General features: G+C 44.0%; 2 protein-coding genes and 1 long non-coding RNA gene across 9 annotated transcripts; all 3 read left to right on the top strand.

Annotated features, from left to right (window-relative positions):
* Positions 1–12,401: 12,401 nt before the first annotated feature.
* RpS3A (ribosomal protein S3A) lies at positions 12,402–14,236 on the top strand. The gene is made up of 2 exons (XM_001352325.4): positions 12,402–12,774; positions 13,715–14,236. The coding sequence occupies exons 1-2, from the start codon at positions 12,434–12,436 to the stop codon at positions 14,178–14,180; spliced, it is 807 nt and encodes a 268-aa protein (XP_001352361.1). The 5' UTR covers positions 12,402–12,433; the 3' UTR covers positions 14,181–14,236.
* A 4-nt stretch (positions 14,237–14,240) lies between these two features.
* On the top strand, positions 14,241–18,620 carry LOC26532134 (uncharacterized). 7 transcript variants are annotated; one of them, XM_033381224.1, is made up of 14 exons: positions 14,241–14,376; positions 14,434–14,501; positions 14,675–14,734; positions 14,790–14,846; positions 15,137–15,214; positions 15,406–15,468; positions 15,679–15,775; positions 15,989–16,071; positions 16,263–16,325; positions 17,393–17,489; positions 17,703–17,785; positions 17,977–18,039; positions 18,250–18,346; positions 18,578–18,620. In XM_033381224.1, the coding sequence occupies exons 6-13, from the start codon at positions 15,425–15,427 to the stop codon at positions 18,323–18,325; spliced, it is 606 nt and encodes a 201-aa protein (XP_033237115.1). In that variant the 5' UTR covers positions 14,241–14,376; positions 14,434–14,501; positions 14,675–14,734; positions 14,790–14,846; positions 15,137–15,214; positions 15,406–15,424; the 3' UTR covers positions 18,326–18,346; positions 18,578–18,620. The 7 variants fall into 7 exon arrangements, 5 of the variants coding, with proteins under 5 accessions (XP_033237115.1, XP_033237117.1, XP_033237118.1 ...); XM_033381226.1 differs by having other exon boundaries at positions 17,721–17,785; XM_033381227.1 differs by having other exon boundaries at positions 16,007–16,071.
* Positions 18,621–19,105: 485 nt separating this feature from the next.
* LOC117184340 (uncharacterized) lies at positions 19,106–20,332 on the top strand. The gene is made up of 2 exons (XR_004469632.1): positions 19,106–19,208; positions 19,440–20,332. It is a non-coding gene; the product is annotated as an uncharacterized lncRNA (long non-coding RNA).
* Positions 20,333–21,312: the final 980 nt, after the last annotated feature.

The raw sequence follows: 21,312 nt of genomic DNA on the forward strand, positions 1-21,312 counted from the left end.
GGCCTGAAAAAAAGATGTTAGCGAAAAAGGTCAAACAACAAAAATTTAAAAAAGTAATCGTTCCTTAACCGTTCCTCAGTTTTGATATTCCGTTGAATAATGCTGACTTACTAAAACCCTCAGCCCTGCCCACATAGTTTTATCTCATTGATGCATACATTTTCTACAAGATTAAGTACTTTTAAGTACTCACATTTATTGTATTTTAACTAAAACACGGTTTAAACAAAAAAGTTCAACAAAAAAAACAGACGCAATGTTGTCACGTCAATATTGCTAGTATTTGAAGACGTATTTATGCATTTGATGACTATTTGTATATCCTGATACCGATACCAAGTCTAGGTCTATGTAGGAAGACAATAAACTGTTACCGCCACTTTTGTGCATGGCATGATACTCATTGTTGCTTACCGATTCGAAGAGAGCCTTAACCGATTCGAAGAGAGCAAAAAGAGCCGAGTGGTGTGCGCCGAATATATGTAAATTCTTTGAAAGTGATTGCGCGACAAGGATTTAAATGCAATCCATTGGAATAATTTATGCACGTAAGGACGATTTATTGGTCCGTCAGCCATCGGGTGCTACAGGGGGACAAACGGATGACGGGTCGGCTCGCGCAACTGTGAACTCGGAACTGAGGCGCAACCGCTCCGGTTAGTAATAGCCGGTGCGGTCTGCGTCTCACACCCCCCCTAGGACACAGAGGGTTGCGAGCGAACCGTCACCCGCCGTAACTGTGCACACCGGTGGAAGTGCGACTATACTCTCCCCGTGAGGGCGGCTGGAAACAGGTCCTAGCACGGTCATGTCTCTGCTAGGATGCTAGCGAATGGTAGTCGGGCGGAGAGAAGAAAACTCTCAGTGAAATTACCCCAATCCAAGGTGACACTATTATATGCCGAGGGATGCATGGTCGGGGGGGTGCCCGGTCGCTAATATGCGGACTCTGGATACCTGCCGACCTCCAGTTTAAATCAGGCTTCCCGGGGCAAGCGGGTTATGCCTCGGGTGACCATCCCCTTCCCGCCTACTCGTGGGAACTACTATGTCAAACACTCAAAATATAAAAACCAACAAAACCGCAAAGGAGATCGGTACTCCTCTTAAAGTACCGGAGGGACAAGCCAATCCCTCTGCACCAGCGCCTGGGAAACCGGGTCCAAAGAAGACGGGGAAGGAGACTGAGTCGGTCCACCGTTTTCAGGCAGCAGCCGCAGCGAGGGGAGGCCCGAAAAGCCAATCGGGTCCTGCCAAGTCCGGTGGCTCCAAGGGCGAAGCGGATACCGGGGTGGCTGCCAAGCAGAGCGTAATCGCGGCTGGTAAGCGCACCGGGAGCGAAGAACCCATGGGAGCCCCGGCGGGCAGCGTCTCTGCACCACGGGGAGGAAAGCCGTCGTACCAGGACAGGAGACGAGCTGCTTTCATCCTGTCCAACGAAGACCCGAGCTTCAGGGCGTCAGCCGAAGGAAAGGAGCAGAGGCTGTGGGCCTCCTCAATCCTTCCACTGTTCCAGCCAGCCAAAGCCGGAAAAGGCGCAGCCAAGGCCCCCAACAAGCGGCAACGCTCAGCGGAGGACCCCGCAAATCAGCCAGGCCAAGCCCAGCAGGCCAAGCGGGTGAAGACCCACCTCACGAACCGGTCGTTCGCTGAGGTGGCGAGGGGCAAGACCCTGATCGGTGTCCTGGACAGGGGCGCCGAGGACGGCCATGTCCCTCGCGATAAGTGGCACCTGGTGGAGAACGAGCTCCAGGACCGGTTCCTACTGGAACTGGAGGAGAACGGCGGACCACCGCCAAAGTGTGAGGTCGCAGGGTGGCATCAAGGCAAGGTGAAGGCCATCGCCTGCCAAGACGCTCGCTCTGCGGCCCTCTACATGAAGGCTAAGCCTGCAGAGCCTGAGAAGATCCTCAGGTTACTGCAGGTCTGCAACCCCCACCTTCCTACAGCCGATTGGAAGGTGGCAAAGGTGGAGGATATCCTCGTCCTAAATGAGGAATCCATTGATCTCCTCGCAAAGTCGGACGGTGTAGTGGATTATGGCTACAAGAAGGTCACCATATCCACTTACAAGTCCGATCGCAAGGGCAGGCAAGCGGAGGTCGAGCCAGACCCGGAGCTGCCGGAGATCCCGAAAGAGGGGGCCTCATGCGAGGAAGACAACCCGGCGTCGGATGCGGCGTCCATGATGTCGGACGACATCTTGGACGACTACGCGTTCGACGAGAGCGACCTAGCCAGAGGTCTCAGCCACATCGTTGTCGGGGAGGAGCCGGAGTCCCTTGACAGCGATCTAGAAGCAACAATGGTGGAGCCGAGCCTCAGGAATGTCGTTGACGCTCCTGCAGATAAACCTCCACCATTGTAAGGCAGCATGCGCTGCTCTACTGCTCCACCTGGCCAAGGGTGGAGCCGACGTAGTCCTCATTCAGGAGCCCTGGATCCTCGGAAACAGGGTCTCCGGTCTGAGAACTTCTGACTACAAGCTATACGTAGCTGAAACCGCAGGTAAAATTCGTACCTGCATTCTTGCAAAAAGAGAGTTGCACTTATTTTTGCTCCGAAATTTCAGCAATGAAGACCACACCGCAGTGAGCCTCGAAGGCCAGGAGCGCTCACTGAGGATCTGCTCCGCATACATGGGGCATGAACAATCAGACCCCCCTCCACACGCGCCTCTCCGGGCTCTAATCGCAGACTGCTCGGCCAAGGACATCGGCCTAATTGTGGGGTGCGATGCCAATGCACATCACTGTCAGTGGGGAAGCACTGACACAAACGAAAGGGGTGAGTACCTTTTCAGTTACTTACTGACCACTCAGATGGTCTTATTAAACCGGGGTAGTGATCCCACCTTTATTATTAAAAACCGCAAGGAGGTCCAGGATCTCACGATTGCCTCTCATGATATACAGCGTAACATTGTATCCTGGAGGGTCCTGGAAGAGCACTCCTTCTCGGACCACAGGTAAGTGCCAGTGTCGTGTTCTCCCTGAGCCCCCATCTGAGGAGGAGTTCTCCACGGAGGCCACGACTCGTCTTCTTAAGATCTTTACCGACGCCTGCAATAAGGCGCTCGACAAAGCATGCCCCTCTGGCAAGAACAGAGGCCGGAAGAAACCTGAATGGTGGAATCCGAAACTGGGTGAACTCCGGAAAGCCTCCCGGAGACTCTTCAATAAAGCTAAGGCTGAAAGCGTTGAGCAAAACTGGGCCGAATACAAGGCCAGTCTGTCAACCTACAACAAAGAACTTAGAAAAGCCAAACGCGCCTCCTGGCGTAAGTTCTGCAGCGAAATCGAGAGTAACTCAAAAGCCTCACGCTTGCGCAGAGCTCTCTCGAAGACAACACCCACCCTGGGCTACTTGAAGAACACCGACCAGTGAAAACAGACCCAGCTACCTCGCGCCTCCTTCTGTCGCCTCAAATGCCATCCTGAGACTGCTAAGCCAGGAGAACATTTCCTGGGCGATCAGAAGCTTTAAACCCTACAAGTCCGCGGGGCCAGACGGCATCTTCCCTGCCCAACTGATTCACGCGGGACATAAAGCCATCAACTGGCTCAAAATAATTTACGAGGGAATCTTCTCCCACGGGTGCATTCCTGACACCTGGCTTCAGACCAAAGTCGTATTCATACCCAAGGCAGGCAAGCCCTCGCACACTGCCCCAAAAGATTTCAGACCCATAAGTCTATCGTCTTTTCTTCTAAAGGCGATGGAGCGGCTCCTGGTGCTGCATCTCACGGCGTGCATTCCGTCCAGTCTGATCTCAGACTCACAGCATGCCTATCGGAAGGGAAGATCCACCGAAACGGCCCTACACTCGATCACATCGATCATCGAAGCGTCCCTTAACTTTAAGGAGTACACCCTAGTAGCCTTCCTCGACATAGAAGGCGCCTATAACAACATCCTTCCGACCGCCATCACGGGCGCACTGACGGATCTGGGCGTTGACTCCAGGACGGTGAGCCTGATCGATCAGATGCTACAATGCAGGACGGTTGAGGCATCACTGGGGACGTCAACGTGTACCAGATTTGTCAGCAGAGGCACACCTCAGGGCAACACACTGCTGCGGGAGATAGAGGGGGGTGGCTGCCGTGTGGTGGCGTACGCGGACGATGTTGCCATAGCATTCTCCGGAAAATTTCCGCAGACGTTGTGTGAGTGCATGACAAGTACTCTCACGAAAATGTCGAAATGGGCAGACAAATGCGGGTTAGGCGTCAACCCATCTAAAACGGAACTGGGGCTTTTCACTAGGAAGTACAAAGTTCCGGTACTGATTCCCCAAGACTATGTGGGGAAACGCTAGTCTTCAGCAACAACGCCAAGTATCTTGGCCTAATCCTCGATAGAAAGCTCGACTGGAAATTGAGCATAGAGGATAGAGTAAAGAAGGCCACAGTGGCTCTAGGAAAGCCATCGGACTAAAATGGGGAATGACCCCCTATATAGTTCGGTGGCGCTACACCGCCATCATACGACCAATCATGCTCTATGGAGTGGTGGTATGGTGGCCAGCCTTAGACAGAAGGACATGCCTCAATAAACTCAGCAGAGTTCAACGCATGGCAGAGCTATGCATAACTGGCGGGCTACGCACTACTCCAGGGGAAGCCCTGGATACTGTGCTGGACCTCCTCCCTGTGGATCTCATGGGAAAGAAGGTGGCAACACTTTCCACCCTCAGAATGAGAGAAGCCAGACTGTGGAAAGCATCCGCGGCTAGGCACTCGGGAATCCTGATGAGACTCCCGCAATCAGGGAGGGCATTTCGATCGTCTCTAAACTACTTCTAGATACCCACTTAGTGTGCGTCTTCTCGGACAGTCAAGCAGCTATCAAAGCTCTAGGCTCAATATCGTCGAACTCAGCGTAAATGACTGCCGCAGGTCTTTGCACGAGATCGCAGAGCAGTTAGATCTTTTCCTTATATGGGTCACCGGCCACAGGGACATCGAGGGGAACGACGCCGCCGACGAGCTAGCCAGGCAGGGTACTACGATTCCTCTCCTATCGGAGAGGGAGCAAGTAGCGATGCGCTTGGCTACGTGCAAGCTCCTAACGCACGAATTGTTCGAGCAAAATGCAAACAGGAGATGGCAGCCAACCGTTTCCTTTAAGAAGCGCTCAGTAGAGCTGTATAGACTCAGCAGAGCACAGTGCTCTGCAGTTACTAGAGCCATTACGGGACACTGACAGATCGGCACTCATGCCTCTAGACTGTCAATCCCTCATAACGACTTCTGCAGGAGTTGTCGCGACGAGGAGGAGGAGGAATCGGTCCCCCACTTCTTCTGCCACTGCCCAGCCCTTGGAAATCGTCGTCTTCGTTTTCTCGGGGCTGCTTTCCTCACGGACATTTCGGACCTGTCCGAAATCAAACCAGGGACCTTGTCCAAATACATCCAAGCCACCTGATGGGAATGCCCTTAACCTGCAGTAGTATGCTCTCACGGTTCGGGCAACGCGAAGGGGCACATTCCCATGCGGCAACACAACGGACCTTTTATAGGTCCAAGTGAGCTTGGGGGCGGCAGGCTCTTATCCCCCCCCTCCCGGCTACCAGCTTAACCTAACCTAACCTAAGGACGATTTAAGAGCGAAAATTTAAGAAACCTACCAATGAAAGTTTCTATACTCTTTTTTCTTAAATATGCCTTAAATATGAAATTTGATAGATGTCCGTGACCGGAAAATTTGCGTTGCGTTGAAACGAGCGAAGCAGCGACGACCCCGGCAGTGCTGCCTTTCGTGATTGCGTTGATATTGCGCGACTTTGATATTCTTGTTAGAATTACCAGATAGCCAGAACTAATCATATAATTTTATCCGATAAAATTGATTAATAAACGAGGGGGAACGTTGTGAGTTGCTGCGGACACCGCAACTCTACATTTATACCCGATACATAGTCAGTATGGCTCTCCTCCGGCAGACGCCGCTAATATTAAGCGGCACCACAAAGAGTGCGTGCGAGAGAGACAGAAAATCAGTCTGAGCGTGACGTCGGGCGCTGCGTAGCCACTGCAAATTGATTTGTTCCTACAAAAATGATCCGATCTGATCCAGATTCAGCAATCTGATAGATACGGTCGTTATCTATGATTCTGCGTTTTTAGTTTTCTCGAATCTGCAATATTGTGGATGCAACAGATTTTCGTCCTTTGTGGGGGCGGAAGGGGGTGTGTCGAAATTTTGAAAAAAACTCGTCTCGGTCCGATATATTAGGAGTGTGGATACCAAATTTGGTTGCTCTAGCTTTTATAGTCTCTGAGATCTAGGCGCTAATGTTTTACTCTAAGCAAAGCCGCCTATGTTACGTGTGTGTTAGAGAGAGACAGGACGAGAAAAAATGAAATTGTTTTCTTGATGCTGGCTATAATAATAATACGATCCGATTCAGATTCTGCAGTTTAAAAGATATAGTCATTCTCTACGATTCTGCGTTTTTGGTTTAATCGTATCTTTAAAAATGTGGATGCCACAGATTTTCGTCCTTTGTGGGGGCGAAAGTGGGCGGGGCGAAGTTTTGAAATATTTTTGTAGCAGTGACATATCACAGAAGTCTGGATCCGAAACATCGTTGCTCTAGCTCTTATAGTCTTTGAGCACTAGGCGCTGAAGGGGACGGATAGACGGACGGACGGACGGACGGACGGACGGACGGACAGACGGACAGGGTTGCATCCACAATATTGCAGATTCGAGAAAACTAATAACGCAGAATCATAGATAATGACCATATCTATCAGATTGCTGGATGAGATCAGATTATTTTTATAGCCAAAAAGAACAAATCAATTTGCAGTGGCTACGCAGCGCCCGACGTCACGCTCAGACTGATTTTCTGTCTCTCTCCCACGCACTCTTTGTCGTGTCGTTTAATATTAGCGGCGTCTGCCGGAGGAGAGCCATACTGACTAAGTATCGGGTATAAATGTAGAGTTTCGGTCTCCGTAGCAACTCACAACGTTCCCCCTCGTTTTTGTTATCCTCAACTGTTCGACAATGTCAACACGACGACGCTTTGGTTGGTAGACCGATGGCACTCCCATAACGACACCATGTGGGAGTTCTTCCTCACACAACGAAAACCATGATTGTTTTCCTTCCATAGTGCAAAAAGTTCTAAGGCCACAGGGATCCACAAAAATGTAGCCGTCAGCCATCGGGTGTTACAGGGGGATAAACAGTAAGCGCCCCAAGCGGAACCCCTGACAACCCAGACAGGCGCACCACAGGGCAAAAAGCCGTCGTACCAATACAACAAACGAGTGGGATTTATCCTGGCTAAAGGCGACCCGAAATACAAGGACTGAACAAAGGCCATGAGCCAATTCAATCCTGCGCCAAAAAAGGCGTCAGCGCTTAGCGGAGGATCGCAAGACCATAATTGGCGGCTTGGTCATGACCCTCGCGAAAAATGTCACTTGGTGAAGAGCGAGGACGCAATGTGGCATCAATGCCAAAACGCTTCCTTTGCAACCCACTGCATGAAGGCGGTGGCTGCGATTAACGAGGTCTAACGCCAGAGCGCGAGTCTCGGAGAAGACTTGGACCCAGACTAAAAGCTATACGTAACTGACACCACATGTAAAACACGTACCTGCTGTAATTTATTTTCGTTGGTTCATTATTGACTGCTTTCATATCTTTTAATTTAAAGTTTACTTGGCTAAGGCCGAGCAGCAGCGCTGCCAGAAAAGCCGTCAGCGCAGCGGCCGCATTATATATAAGCTTAATGTTTAGTGTTGCTGACAGCGCGAGCGTGAGACAGAAGGTGGTATGCACATGCTTTGGATCATATTCCTTACGCCGTCGAGTTACGTAAACTTAACGGCTGCACTTATGATAGCTCAAGGCATAATTGTGTGATCGTATTACGTCGAACATGAATTATGACCGAGGCTTGATTTTACGTAAAGTTTACAACAAAGTGTTAAACTGTGTGTTCTTTCACATGTACTATGAACAGTGTGTACTCTTTATGTATGCATAATACACTGAATTTTCGCATAAGAAGAGTAACACCAATTTTTACTCCCAAAATTCAGCATTGAAGACAAATACATTAGTAAGCCTCGAAGGCCAGGATTATTCACTGAAGATCTGTTCAATAAACATGAGTCAGGGTTGATGCCCTGCCCTGCCAATTATTGGCTCAAAAGGATCTTCGAAGGAGTCTTTTCCCACGGGCACATACTTGACTACCGGCTTCAGATCAAAGTTAAGATAGGCAAGCCCTCGCATTTCATGGCGAGTGGCCACAGTGGCCTTCTATACGTGCAGGAAAACCATCTTACTAAAATTGTCAATGACTTACCTGACTTGCCTGTTTGCTGAAAAAAGATAGAAGATATATATATTTCGGTTGCCTTTCTATTATTAATCGGTATTTCATTTTTCTGATATGAAATCTAGGTGGCAAACAGACTCATGTTCGTACTCAGATCGGACAAATTTTCCATTGATTGAGAGTGTCATATAGTTTGCTTGGGGCTGGGTGTTTTTTTTTTTGTATTCTATTACTTTTATTATGCTTTAATACTAGTTCTTATATAAGGTTAGCAACTAGTTGTGAGGGTCTGGGACTGTGGTTTGTTGGTGGGGTAATGGGGCGTAGCTATGCGGTACGGCCGCAAAGCATTGCTTCGCACAGCCGTTCCTCCTTACTCCTCCGACACTTTCCTTGCCCTCTCCGCTCTCCGTAGTTCCCGCATTATAGTGGCGGCGTACCTAGTGGTGGCATCCCACGCCTTGGGATTCGCTACCATGAGCGGCACGATCCCTCTGACGCTAATGCTGGTGGCTAGCTCATCCTCTAGCTGGCGCCTTTCTTACTCGAAAGGTGGCATTCAAAGAGCGTCCTCCACGATACCTCGACCACATGATGGGCACCAGTCCTCCGTTTCGTGTCCAAACCGCTTCAGGTACGATCTGAAGCATCAGTGGCCGCTCAGCATCTGAGTGAGGTGGAAGTCCACCTGTCCGTGCTTCCTCTCCAACCACAGCTTGATATCCGGAATCAGCTGGTGGGTCCAGCGTCCTTTAGTCGAGGAATCCCACTTCATCTGCCACCTCCTGACGGTCTCATGCCTGGGTGATTCTCTCTCGACTCCGGTGGGAGGATTGTGGGTGTCCCTGCGAGATAGCTCGTACACCTCGGCCCTTTCCCTCGCTTGCTCTGCTATTGGGACTAGTCCCCCGACTAGTACCGCTCTCCAGCGGGTCCCACTTATTGCATTCTCCGCTATGTTGGACACTAAGCCAATGGCATCCAGGGTTGATCTGCCTTTCCGGAAGCCATACTGGTTGGGCGACAAGCCGCCAGCATCTTCAATGGCACGGCTGAGCCTACGTGCAATGAGCTTTTCGCATACCTTCCCCGCGTTGTCCAGGAGACAAATTGGTCTGTACGAGGAAGGCTCGCCTGGTGGTTTCCCTGGCTTGTTGAGCGGCAGTAGCTTTTGAATCTTCCACCTATCGGGGAAGGTACCTTCTAGCAGACACTTATTGAAGACCTCGGCGAAGGCGGATGGCTGTAGTGCCAATGCCAGTTTTAAAGCCCTATTTGGGATTGCATCCGGGCCTGGGGCTTTTTGCTGGGCAGGCTCCTACCGGCTTCCAGGATCTCCGCTTCCGTGATCGTTTCGATGCCCGTGATCGGTGCGTCGCTTTCTAAGGGGCCTGGACGCCCCTGTTGCTCGCTGGGGAACAGGGTGTGCACTATGTCCTCGAGGGTGCTGGGGTCCGTTGGCGCCTTGCTCCCGGCACTTAGCCGCTTCATAACGATGTTGTAAGCCCTGCCCCAGGGGTCTTGTTCCGCTGTGTCGCAGAGTTGGAGCAAGCATTCCCGCTTGCTGCTCCGAATTGCATGCTTCAGTGCCTTCCTGGCGGTCCTATACTCCTCATGCGATGTGACGAACCGAGTCGTGCGTCGCGCTCTCTGCATAGCTCGTCTGGCCCTTAGACACGTTGTCCGGAGCCTGTCGATGTCGGCGTTCCACCACACGATTGGCTCGTGGTGCCGCATGAATGGCTTCCGCTGTCTCATGCTCCTGTCACAGGCCTCCTCCATTCGCAAGGCGAGCTGGTTGGCCGATTCGTTGGCACTTGTGTCCCCGAGGGCCTCCCATGTCTCGAGGCTTCTAGCCAGTGCGCTGGTGTTGAGCGTGTCCACGATGTAGGCTTTGCTCCTCGCGCTTGATCTGCTGGGTCTGGGGCGTTCGCCAATGGTGCATACTATGGCTTCGTGGTCACTTCCGGTGTACACGTCTCCTATTCGCCACGTTGCATTGCGCAGCTGTGAAGGGCTCGCGAACGTTAGGTCAATGATTGACCCAGCGCTACCCCTGCAGAAGGTTTGCTGGGAGCCCTCGTTCAGCAGCGCTAGGTCTAGCGATGCTAAAGTTTCTAGCAGGATTCGGCCTCTTGCGTTGGTGACTTGACAGCCCCACTCGTGTGCCCACGCGTTGAAGTCCCCGGCGATTAGGACTGCCCCGCGGTTTCTTGCGTCTTCAGCTAGTTCCTCAATGATTCGGGCGAAGGACTCGAGGGGTAGACTGGGCGCTAGGAAGCAGCTGTATACCCATAGGTTGCCAGCTCTCGCGCGCACAAATCCGTCTCCTGCCAGCACATTGGTGATTTTGTAGGGATCACCTCCACATGCCCACAGGGATGCCTTCCCTGTTCTGTCGGTCGCCCAGGATTCGTTGTCACCTGATTTGTACGGCTCGCTGAGTATGGCCAGGTCCGATTTCAGTTCTCTCACCGTCTGCAGGAGCAGGTCCTGTGCGGCCCTACAGTGATTCAGATTGAGCTGGATCACTTCCATCCTCTTGTTCCGGCTACCTCTCCTAGCATCGAGAAGGGACACTGCCGGCTTCCCGATTAATGGCCTCTGTCCTCTCGGCCTCTCCCAGCGCAGACGAAGCAGGTTGCCTTGTTTGGACAGTCTGCCATCTTGTGCCCATTGATGCCACAGCGAATGCAGCACCCAGTTCGGTCCACCGCACTATGGCAGTTTGGCGCAATGTGCCCAATCTCCAAGCACTTGTAGCACCTAGGCTGCGAGTCCTTCTCCTTGATCTTACATACCGTCCATCCCTCCTTGACCTTGCCCTTGCCGAGGACCACTTGAGCATCCTTGCTCGGCAGTCCAATTACGGCAGTCTGGGTGTCCGAGTATGATGGGCGTAGGCTGACAAGGTCCTCCGCGGTTACTAGCGGGTCCAGGTCGCTGATCGCTAGCACCCTCGTCCTCGTGTTTTCGGAAAGGGCTCGTACCTCCGCTACTCCATCCAGTACCGATTCGAGGCTACCCTTAATCCTTGTTGCGCTTTCTTTATCGCCTCTGTTCAGCTCAAGGAGCAGGTTACCATTTGCGGTACGGCGGACCTTGTTGACGCTCGTACTCAGGTCCTGAAGCTGACCGTCTTCTCTCCGGGTAACCAGGGCCAGCACCTCGCTGTAGGTTTTTCCTTTCGCCTCGACGACCACGGCGTCCGGGCGGTGAGGTTTGCTAGCCGGCTTCTTGGCTGTCCTCGTGTTCTTGGGGCTGGGTGTGACCAGGTGTGTGCAACCATAGGGCGGTTATACTGTTATGTGTTTGCTTACAAATAAAATCAAATAAAAATGTAAATTTTATATGAAAGCAATCCGGCGCTGAAGGACTACAATACGAATCAGAAATGTAATCAACATGTTTTTTATCTCCTTATATATTATGAAGATGACTACCGGGTATTTAATTAATATATTATAAAATCGATATTATCGGCTTTCCTTCGACTGTTGATGAGACTAATAGGCTATTCAAACTGAGGACCATCCATTTCGGGGAACTGTTTTCGCAACATGAGTGTAACAGAACATCTGGGTTAAGACAGCAATATTTTAGTTTCCCGCAACATTTAATTCAAAATGTAAATGCAACCAATTAATAGATTGTGGATGGAACCAGTGTGAATCGGTTTTTCACACTTGTCAAAAAATCCCACCGTTCCTGTGGTGGTGCTCAGATCTATAAATTTGTCTTCATGGAAAAAAAAATGGAATTTTTAACAGATATAATTGTAAGCAAACACAAACCGTAGAGAATGTGCAACTGGTCACACACTGCACTTATCGAAAATTATGACGCTTATGAGCGCTCATCTGCTTATGTAATAGTATTAAGTACTAAGCTTTTTAGGTTAATTTAACCGAGTATATAAATTCATATATTTTCAATTTAAAACATAATATGTACAATAATACTTTAATTCGAAACATTTAGTTTGACTCATCTACGTTTAATTGTGAAATCGCTCAGTGTACTTAAGGCTTAACTAATCTACGCATTATTCAACACTATTTCTATCATTTCCTTTTGACAAGCGTACTCAACGTGTTTCGGCCTTTTCCGGTTTATTCGTTGAACATGGCAGTCGGCAAAAATAAGGGTCTTTCCAAGGGAGGAAAAAAGGGTGGTAAGAAGAAGGTAGTAGACCCCTTCTCACGCAAGGACTGGTACGATGTCAAAGCACCGAATATGTTTCAAACCCGTCAAATCGGTAAAACGCTTGTCAACCGCACCCAGGGTCAAAGAATCGCCTCCGACTACTTGAAGGGCCGCGTGTTTGAAGTGTCTCTGGCTGACCTGCAAAAAGATATCGATCCTGAGCGTTCTTTCCGTAAGTTTCGTCTTATTGCTGAAGACGTACAGGACCGCAACGTTTTGTGCAACTTCCATGGCATGGATTTGACTACAGATAAATACAGGTAAGTGAACTCAATAAATATTTTAGTATGAATGCGGCACAAGCAGGTCATTCATACATGTATGTGCATATATATGTATGTCTGTACACCTTATGCATAATCGAGGAAACCGATTAAATTGAAGAATTAGGCCAACGAAAATAAAATGATTTGCCAATATATACCGTGGTGCTCATACACTTAAGCCACAAGAACTACACCGAGAATTTAAGCGAAAATCAAGAAAAGTTTTTATTTTACAGCTCCCATTTTTTGTCTCAAATTAGTTCTATATGTCAGTGTTTTAATACAACAACAACCAAGTTATGAAAATATATAGTCAGCGAAATAATTTAAAAATCTGAAACCATCTCGAAAATGTCCTGCTCATATACTTAAGCCACCTCAAACAAAATGGCTAAAAAAGTTAAAATTTGCCCACTATTCCTAGTAATTTTAATAAAACTACTTTAATATTTAGTAGGATGACCTTTCTGCTTAAGAAAAGTGGAGCAACGCCTTGGTATTGAATCTACAGGACGTGGTAAACTATATGTACGACGTCCTCCCAACAAATAATTAACTCCAGAATACACAAAGACCGTTAAACATTGTGGCGCTTCGATCATGGTCTGGGGCTGTTTCACCGCATCGGGCTTAGGTCTAATTTGAGACAAAAAATGGGAGCTGTAAAATAGCTTTTCTTGATTTTCGCTTAAATTCTTTGTGTAGTTCTTGTGGCTTAAGTGTATGAGCACCACTGTATATATATTTTTTTGGACAACGTATTTATATAGCGCGCTATGGGGCAAGCCCTCTACGCAACCGCTTTACTCTTGCGACAACCTACTGAGTAAAATATCGGACGACGACGACCTAACACTTTTGTATTCAATAGAGATACACATACATATATGTATGTACACAATAATCTATACAAATGTACTTTTTCTTTGGATAGGTCCATGGTGAAGAAGTGGCAAACACTTATCGAGGCCATCGTAGAGGCCAAAACTGTTGATGGCTATCTGTTGCGTGTGTTCTGCATTGGATTTACTGCAAAGGACCAGCAGTCTCAGCGCAAAACTTGCTATGCGCAGCAGTCTCAGGTCCGTAAGATTCGGGCCCGTATGACTGACATCATTACTAATGAAGTCAGCGGTGCTGATCTGAAACAGCTGGTTAACAAATTAGCTCTCGACTCAATTGCGAAAGATATCGAAAAGAGTTGTCAGCGTATCTATCCTTTACACGATGTTTACATCCGTAAAGTTAAGGTGTTGAAGAAGCCTCGTTTTGACGTATCCAAGCTTCTGGAGTTGCATGGTGATGGTGGCGGAAAAACTACAGAAGCCGTCGTATCTGCTGAAGGCGCCGTGGTCGACCGTCCTGAAGGTTACGAACCCCCCGTACAGGAGGCCGTCTGAGCTGGATATGCATTTTGTATATTGTATTGCATTCACAGAGCATATATAATATATAACTCTACACTTTGTAGAAAATAATTTTTGTGCGTTCTGTTCTTGGGTCCAGGGGTCTATTTCCATTCTAGGAGTCATTGCAAATCGACTTGCTGTTCACATTTTGCCAAATCGTCCAATCTGGTGCTACATCTAAAGCATGGTATGTAAACTCACAAACATGCTGCAAACCACTTAAATAACTGATTTTTTCTTTTAGATTTTAGATTCTTTAGATTGAGGGGCTCGAAAAGAACACTAATATTGGGGCCGTATTTTTCACATAAGGTATATAAACCCTTTCAGATATAAAATTCGTTCAGATATAAAAATGATGTTTTATTTTTCGTCTCTGTCCGTTTACTGATGACAATTCTTTACTGATTGAAAAAATACAGAGAAGGATTGATGAAGAACGCATTTGAATTTATGTTAACTCTCTAAATTTTCTATCTTTGTAGACATTTGAAGCAGTTACAAGTGAATAGCAATACAGTCAGATCCATGTGAACCACTAAATGGTAAATGTAAAACGATCTATAGTTGTATGAATTCTGCACATTCCATTTATTTCAGGACTTGCTATGATGATTTTCCTTTGATAGGAGTAGCGCAATTTCATATGATTCTATGGTATGTTCTTGTTAAGCTGCTGGATTACTAGCCTTGCTTATTTATTTAGCCATATATATTATAAGATTTATTTTTTAAACGAATGTTAATACCATTTTTTTTTACATATGTTGTGAGGTTTGCTTTTATTAACTGCTACACTTGCAAATCAAATATAGTGTGTATAATATGAATAATCTAGAAATATGTTAACGGTGTGTTGGACAAATATTATGATTTCATTACGGATTCCGCATCATTTAAGTAATTCCATCCACTCAATTTACATACATACATAAACAAATTATTAGTTTTCAGAAAGATTGAAAAATAAGCCACAATGCTTTTATCTTGCCTGGGATCGAACCTTCACGCGAGTCCTATCTTAGGTGAGTACGCTAGATGATAGTTAAAAAAATAATTAACTGAAAAATGGTGTAGTTTTTTATTTGCTACTCTTGAAAAACCTGATGAAAATATTCACCTTAGTAACTGATCTAGACTTAAATAGAAATGAATGCTCTAATATACTTTAACCAATGGATATAATATTTTTGATTACATTTTTTCTCTCATTTAGTGCCATTTTGAATTTCCCCATGGCCGAAGTCGTTTTGCGCTCTGCATTTTGGCTTTCTTTTATGTAAGATACATTATTTTTATTTTATACTCGTACAACTACTATAATATAAGTATATGATGAAACAATTACCCAGCTCGCTTCGATATTCCGTGAAGAGAACTGTTCCAAATCCAACCAAATTAAACAGCTGATATAATGCTCTCACCATATAGGTTTTCGTTTTAATATTTACTTCGTTAAATTGATAACACAATAATGTTCTTTTTTCAGAAAGATGATGGAAGATCATAAACAGTTGAGTTGCTATATGTTGAGGCAGTCACTCTGCTCAACTCAAATCCAATCAATTCAAATGATTTTTAAAGAGGTGTGTATGCTTTGTGCGAGGTGGAATAACTACTATTAAAAATTGAGCAGTCTTTACCAAAGCAAACTTTTTAAAATCGTATGATGATTTGTTTACGGATTCCCCATCATTTATGTAATGCAATGTTTATAAATGAAAAATTCCATCCACTGAAATTAAATCTAGCAGATAAGCTTTTAACATTTGTTAATCTACTTTATTTATAATTCTTAGTTTTTCCCATGTTTTCAGAAAGGTGGAAGCCACAATGTTTATATTTTGCCTGGGATCGAACCTTCACGCGAGTCCTATCTTAGGTGAGTACGCTAGATCATAGCTAAAAAAAAAATTAACTGAGAAATGATGTAGTTTTTTATTTGCTACTCTTGAAAAACCTGATGAAAATATTCACCTTAGTAACTGATCTAGACTTAAATAGAAATGAATGCTCTAATATACTTTAACCAATGGATATAATATTTTTGATTACATTTTTTCTCTCATTTAGTGCCATTTTGAATTTCCCCATGGCCGAAGTCGTTTTGCGCTCTGCATTTTGGCTTTCTTTTATGTAAGATACATTATTTTTATTTTATACTCGTACAACTACTATAATATAAGTATATGATGAAACAATTACCCAGCTCGCTTCGATATTCCGTGAAGAGAACTGTTCCAAATCCAACCAAATTAAACAGCTGATATAATGCTCTCACCATATAGGTTTTCGTTTTAATATTTACTTCGTTAAATTGATAACACAATAATGTTCTTTTTTCAGAAAGATGATGAAAGATCATAAACAGTTGAGTTGCTATATGTTGAGACAGTCACTCTGCTCAACTCGAATCCAATGAATTTAACGGATTTTTAAAGAGGTGTGTATGCTTTGTGTGACGTAGAATAACTACCATTAAAAATTGAGCAGTCTTTACCAAAGCAAACTTTTTAAAATCGTATGATGATTTGTTTACGGATTCCCCATCATTTATGTAATGAAATGTTTATAAATGAAAAATTCCATCCACTGAAATTAAATCTAGCAGATAAGCTTTTAACATTTGTTAATCTACTTTATTTATAATTCTTAGTTTTTCCCATGTTTTCAGAAAGGTGGAAGCCACAATGTTTATATTTTGCCTGGGATCGAACCTTCACGCGAGTCCTATCTTAGGTGAGTACGCTAGATCATAGCTAAAAAAAAAATTAACTGAGAAATGATGTAGTTTTTTATTTGCTACTCTTGAAAAACCTGATGAAAATATTCACCTTAGTAACTGATCTAGACTTAAATAGAAATGAATGCTCTAATATACTTTAACCAATGGATATAATATTTTTGATTACATTTTTTCTCTCATTTAGTGCCATTTTGAATTTCCCCATGGCCGAAGTCGTTTTGCGCTCTGCATTTTGGCTTTCTTTTATGTAAGATACATTATTTTTATTTTATACTCGTACAACTACTATAATATAAGTATATGATGAAACAATTACCCAGCTCGCTTCGATATTCCGTGAAGAGAACTGTTCCAAATCCAACCAAATTAAACAGCTGATATAATGCTCTCACCATATAGGTTTTCGTTTTAATATTTACTTCGTTAAATTGATAACACAATAATGTTCTTTTTTCAGAAAGATGATGGAAGATCATAAACAGTTGAGTTGCTATATGTTGAGGCAGTCACTCTGCTCAACTCAAATCCAATCAATTCAAATGATTTTTAAAGAGGTGTGTATGCTTTGTGCGAGGTGGAATAACTACTATTAAAAATTGAGCAGTCTTTACCAAAGCAAACTTTTTAAAATCGTATGATGATTTGTTTACGGATTCCCCATCATTTATGTAATGCAATGTTTATAAATGAAAAATTCCATCCACTGAAATTAAATCTAGCAGATAAGCTTTTAACATTTGTTAATCTACTTTATTTATAATTCTTAGTTTTTCCCATGTTTTCAGAAAGGTGGAAGCCACAATGTTTTTATCTTGCCTGGGATCGAACCTTCACGCGAGTCCTATCTTAGGTGAGTACGCTAGATCATAGCTAAAAAAAAAATTAACTGAGAAATGATGTAGTTTTTTATTTGCTACTCTTGAAAAACCTGATGAAAATATTCACCTTAGTAACTGATCTAGACTTAAATAGAAATGAATGCTCTAATATACTTTAACCAATGGATATAATATTTTTGATTACATTTTTTCTCTCATTTAGTGCCATTTTGAATTTCCCCATGGCCGAAGTCGTTTTGCGCTCTGCATTTTGGCTTTCTTTTATGTAAGATACATTATTTTTATTTTATACTCGTACAACTACTATAATATAAGTATATGATGAAACAATTACCCAGCTCGCTTCGATATTCCGTGAAGAGAACTGTTCCAAATCCAACCAAATTAAACAGCTGATATAATGCTCTCACCATATAGGTTTTCGTTTTAATATTTACTTCGTTAAATTGATAACACAATAATGTTCTTTTTTCAGAAAGATGATGAAAGATCATAAACAGTTGAGTTGCTATATGTTGAGACAGTCACTCTGCTCAACTCGAATCCAATGAATTTAACGGATTTTTAAAGAGGTGTGTATGCTTTGTGTGACGTAGAATAACTACCATTAAAAATTGAGCAGTCTTTACCAAAGCAAACTTTTTAAAATCGTATGATGATTTGTTTACGGATTCCCCATCATTTATGTAATGAAATGTTTATAAATGAAAAATTCCATCCACTGAAATTAAATCTAGCAGATAAGCTTTTAACATTTGTTAATCTACTTTATTTATAATTCTTAGTTTTTCCCATGTTTTCAGAAAGGTGGAAGAATAAGCCACAATGTTTTTATCTTGCCTGGGATCGAACCTTCACGCGAGTCCTATCTTAGGTGAGTACGCTAGATGATAGTTAAAAAAATAATTAACTGAGAAATGGTGTAGTTTTTTATTTGCTACTCTTGAAAAACCTGATGAAAATATTCACCTTAGTAACTGATCTAGACTTAAATAGAAATGAATGCTCTTATATACTTTAACCAATGGATATAATATTTTTGATTACATTTTTTCTCTCATTTAGTGCCATTTTGAATTCCCCATGGCCGAAGTCGTTTTGCGCTCTGCATTTTGGCTTTCTTTTATGTAAGATACATTATTTTTATTTTATACTCGTACAACTACTATAATATAAGTATATGATGAAACAATTACCCAGCTCGCTTCGATATTCCGTGAAGAGAACTGTTCCAAATCCAACCAAATTAAACAGCTGATATAATGCTCTCACCATATAGGTTTTCGTTTTAATATTTACTTCGTTAAATTGATAACACAATAATGTTCTTTTTTCAGAAAGATGATGAAAGATCATAAACAGTTGAGTTGCTATATGTTGAGACAGTCACTCTGCTCAACTCGAATCCAATGAATTTAACGGATTTTTAAAGAGGTGTGTATGCTTTGTGTGACGTAGAATAACTACCATTAAAAATTGAGCAGTCTTTACCAAAGCAAACTTTTTAAAATCGTATGATGATTTGTTTACGGATTCCCCATCATTTATGTAATGAAATGTTTATAAATGAAAAATTCCATCCACTGAAATTAAATCTAGCAGATAAGCTTTTAACATTTGTTAATCTACTTTATTTATAATTCTTAGTTTTTCCCATGTTTTCAGAAAGGTGGAAGAATAAGCCACAATGTTTTTATCTTGCCTGGGATCGAACCTTCACGCGAGTCCTATTTTAGAACTCTACGCTAGATGATGGAATCTTGGAAGTTATGAATTTTGTTAGTTGGTTTTCTTGAAAATGCTAATAGAAATTTGCATCTTAAGTGATCTGCAACGCAATTAAAAACATAACAATCTGTACCCGGCGACAAGAAAAAAATTGCACCCTGAAATTTCATGCATTGTTGACTTCTTATGGACCTCATGTCAAATTTTTTTTTTTAATCAATTTTAATCAAATATTCATACTAAATTTGTTGATATATTCAAATAATTGAAAAAATAATATCTTCCTACTGTGCGAACTTTAATAAGATTAAATATGGACATATCCGAGAATATGATTCGTAACCACTCAGATTGGACCAATTTAAGCGAGCTGTCTTCATTCGACCTTTCAAAAGTGGTTTTTAACCGACGTTGAATAGTTCGAGCCGAAATTTCATTTGTAAAACTGCTGCTTCTTTGATGCTATCTCATCATAAATTTTAAACGCATCCTGAGACTTATTTAATAATAACACGATCTTTCCTTACCCCTTTGCTAAGATTGTTACCACAAAATATTACTTAACAAAAATGCTGAATTACAGACGTGGGAACAGATGTGATTTAGCGACGACAAAGATAAAAATTAGACGAATCGGAAGTCACAGGCTGGAAAAGTAAAATAGGTATGAAATTCAGAGTGCGGCTTTTTTTGTCGCCGGGCGTAGGAGCTTACATTGAGCCAAAAAAATAAATGACTTGTTGAATCTCTATTATATAAATCAGTATTATCAATATAGTATGAAATCAGTATATAAACAATTGCTTCCGTCAGCATACACCAATACATCACTTAAACCACTCATTTACTCTAAACTACTTATGTGCCTACTAGGTAGGGATTTCTAAACGAATATATAACATTTCTATCAAGAATTTCTATATTAAGAATAAGCTTAAGCTCTGAAAGCTAATAAAGTATAATTATGTACAAAAAAATAATAAAAGCATGTACTGATGCAGCGTCTTCATTCATGACGGGTGTCCATTCTCTCTGCGGTCCATAGCCAGAACGGACTGCTCCTCTGCGCTGTAAGAAAGTTCGTTAATCCAGCAGCTGCATATTGACAGCTTGGCGAGTACTGCATATTTGCTTATTATTCTCTGCGACAGTCGTTGCAACGGTTGAGAGGTCGAAGACGGGCACCGAGTAGAGCATGTCGGGCGTAAGGAAGTCTGACGGCTCCTGGGCAAGAACAGCAATGGACAGAGTGGACGCTTTTGCGACGAACCTGGAAGAAAGATTCAAACCTTTCCGGACAAAATCTACTAGTCACTGAGCTTCTCAGTGGAATGAGATCCACCAGATGGAGCTCCCTGTGGCGCCAATCACTTTTCAAGAAATCTCTGAAGACAAAGAAATTCAAGTTCAAGAAAACCCCTGGCGACAATAGAATTGAAAATGTTGTGGCAAAGGCGCTACCAAACAGCGATTCTATATCTGTTGCTAATCTTTAATGCGTCGCTAAGATTAGCATATTTCCCAAGGCCTGGAGTTTTGCCCATATAATTATCTTGCCAAAGCTAGCAAAACCACCAGAAAAACTCAAAAACTATAGGCTGCATCCTACGAAGGCTACTGGAGTCGCCGCTGGTCAAAATAGCCATGCCGAACTACCAATTTGGGTTCAGACTGCACAACTGCACAATTTAGTGGAACACTTACCAGTCGGTTTCCAAAACAAACAGTACACTGTGGCTGCTTATCTGGATATTTCGCAGGCTTTCGACCGGGTGTGGCTCAAGGGACTACTCGTCAAGATCGAAATGAT

This window comes from Drosophila pseudoobscura, chromosome 5 (genome assembly GCF_009870125.1).
Source record: "Drosophila pseudoobscura strain MV-25-SWS-2005 chromosome 5, UCI_Dpse_MV25, whole genome shotgun sequence".
Taxonomy (NCBI): domain Eukaryota; kingdom Metazoa; phylum Arthropoda; class Insecta; order Diptera; family Drosophilidae; genus Drosophila; species Drosophila pseudoobscura.

Coding starts and splice junctions, on each gene's coding strand:
- RpS3A (XM_001352325.4), top strand. CDS start 12,434: ATGGCAGTCGGCAAAAATAAGGGTCTTTCCAAGGGAGGAAAAAAGGGT. Junction 12,775..13,714: donor TTGACTACAGATAAATACAG/GTAAGTGAACTC, acceptor TTCTTTGGATAG/GTCCATGGTGAAGAAGTGGC.
- LOC26532134 (XM_033381224.1), top strand. CDS start 15,425: ATGGCCGAAGTCGTTTTGCGCTCTGCATTTTGGCTTTCTTTTAT. Junction 15,469..15,678: donor GCATTTTGGCTTTCTTTTAT/GTAAGATACATT, acceptor TTCTTTTTTCAG/AAAGATGATGGAAGATCATA. Junction 15,776..15,988: donor TTCAAATGATTTTTAAAGAG/GTGTGTATGCTT, acceptor TATAATTCTTAG/TTTTTCCCATGTTTTCAGAA.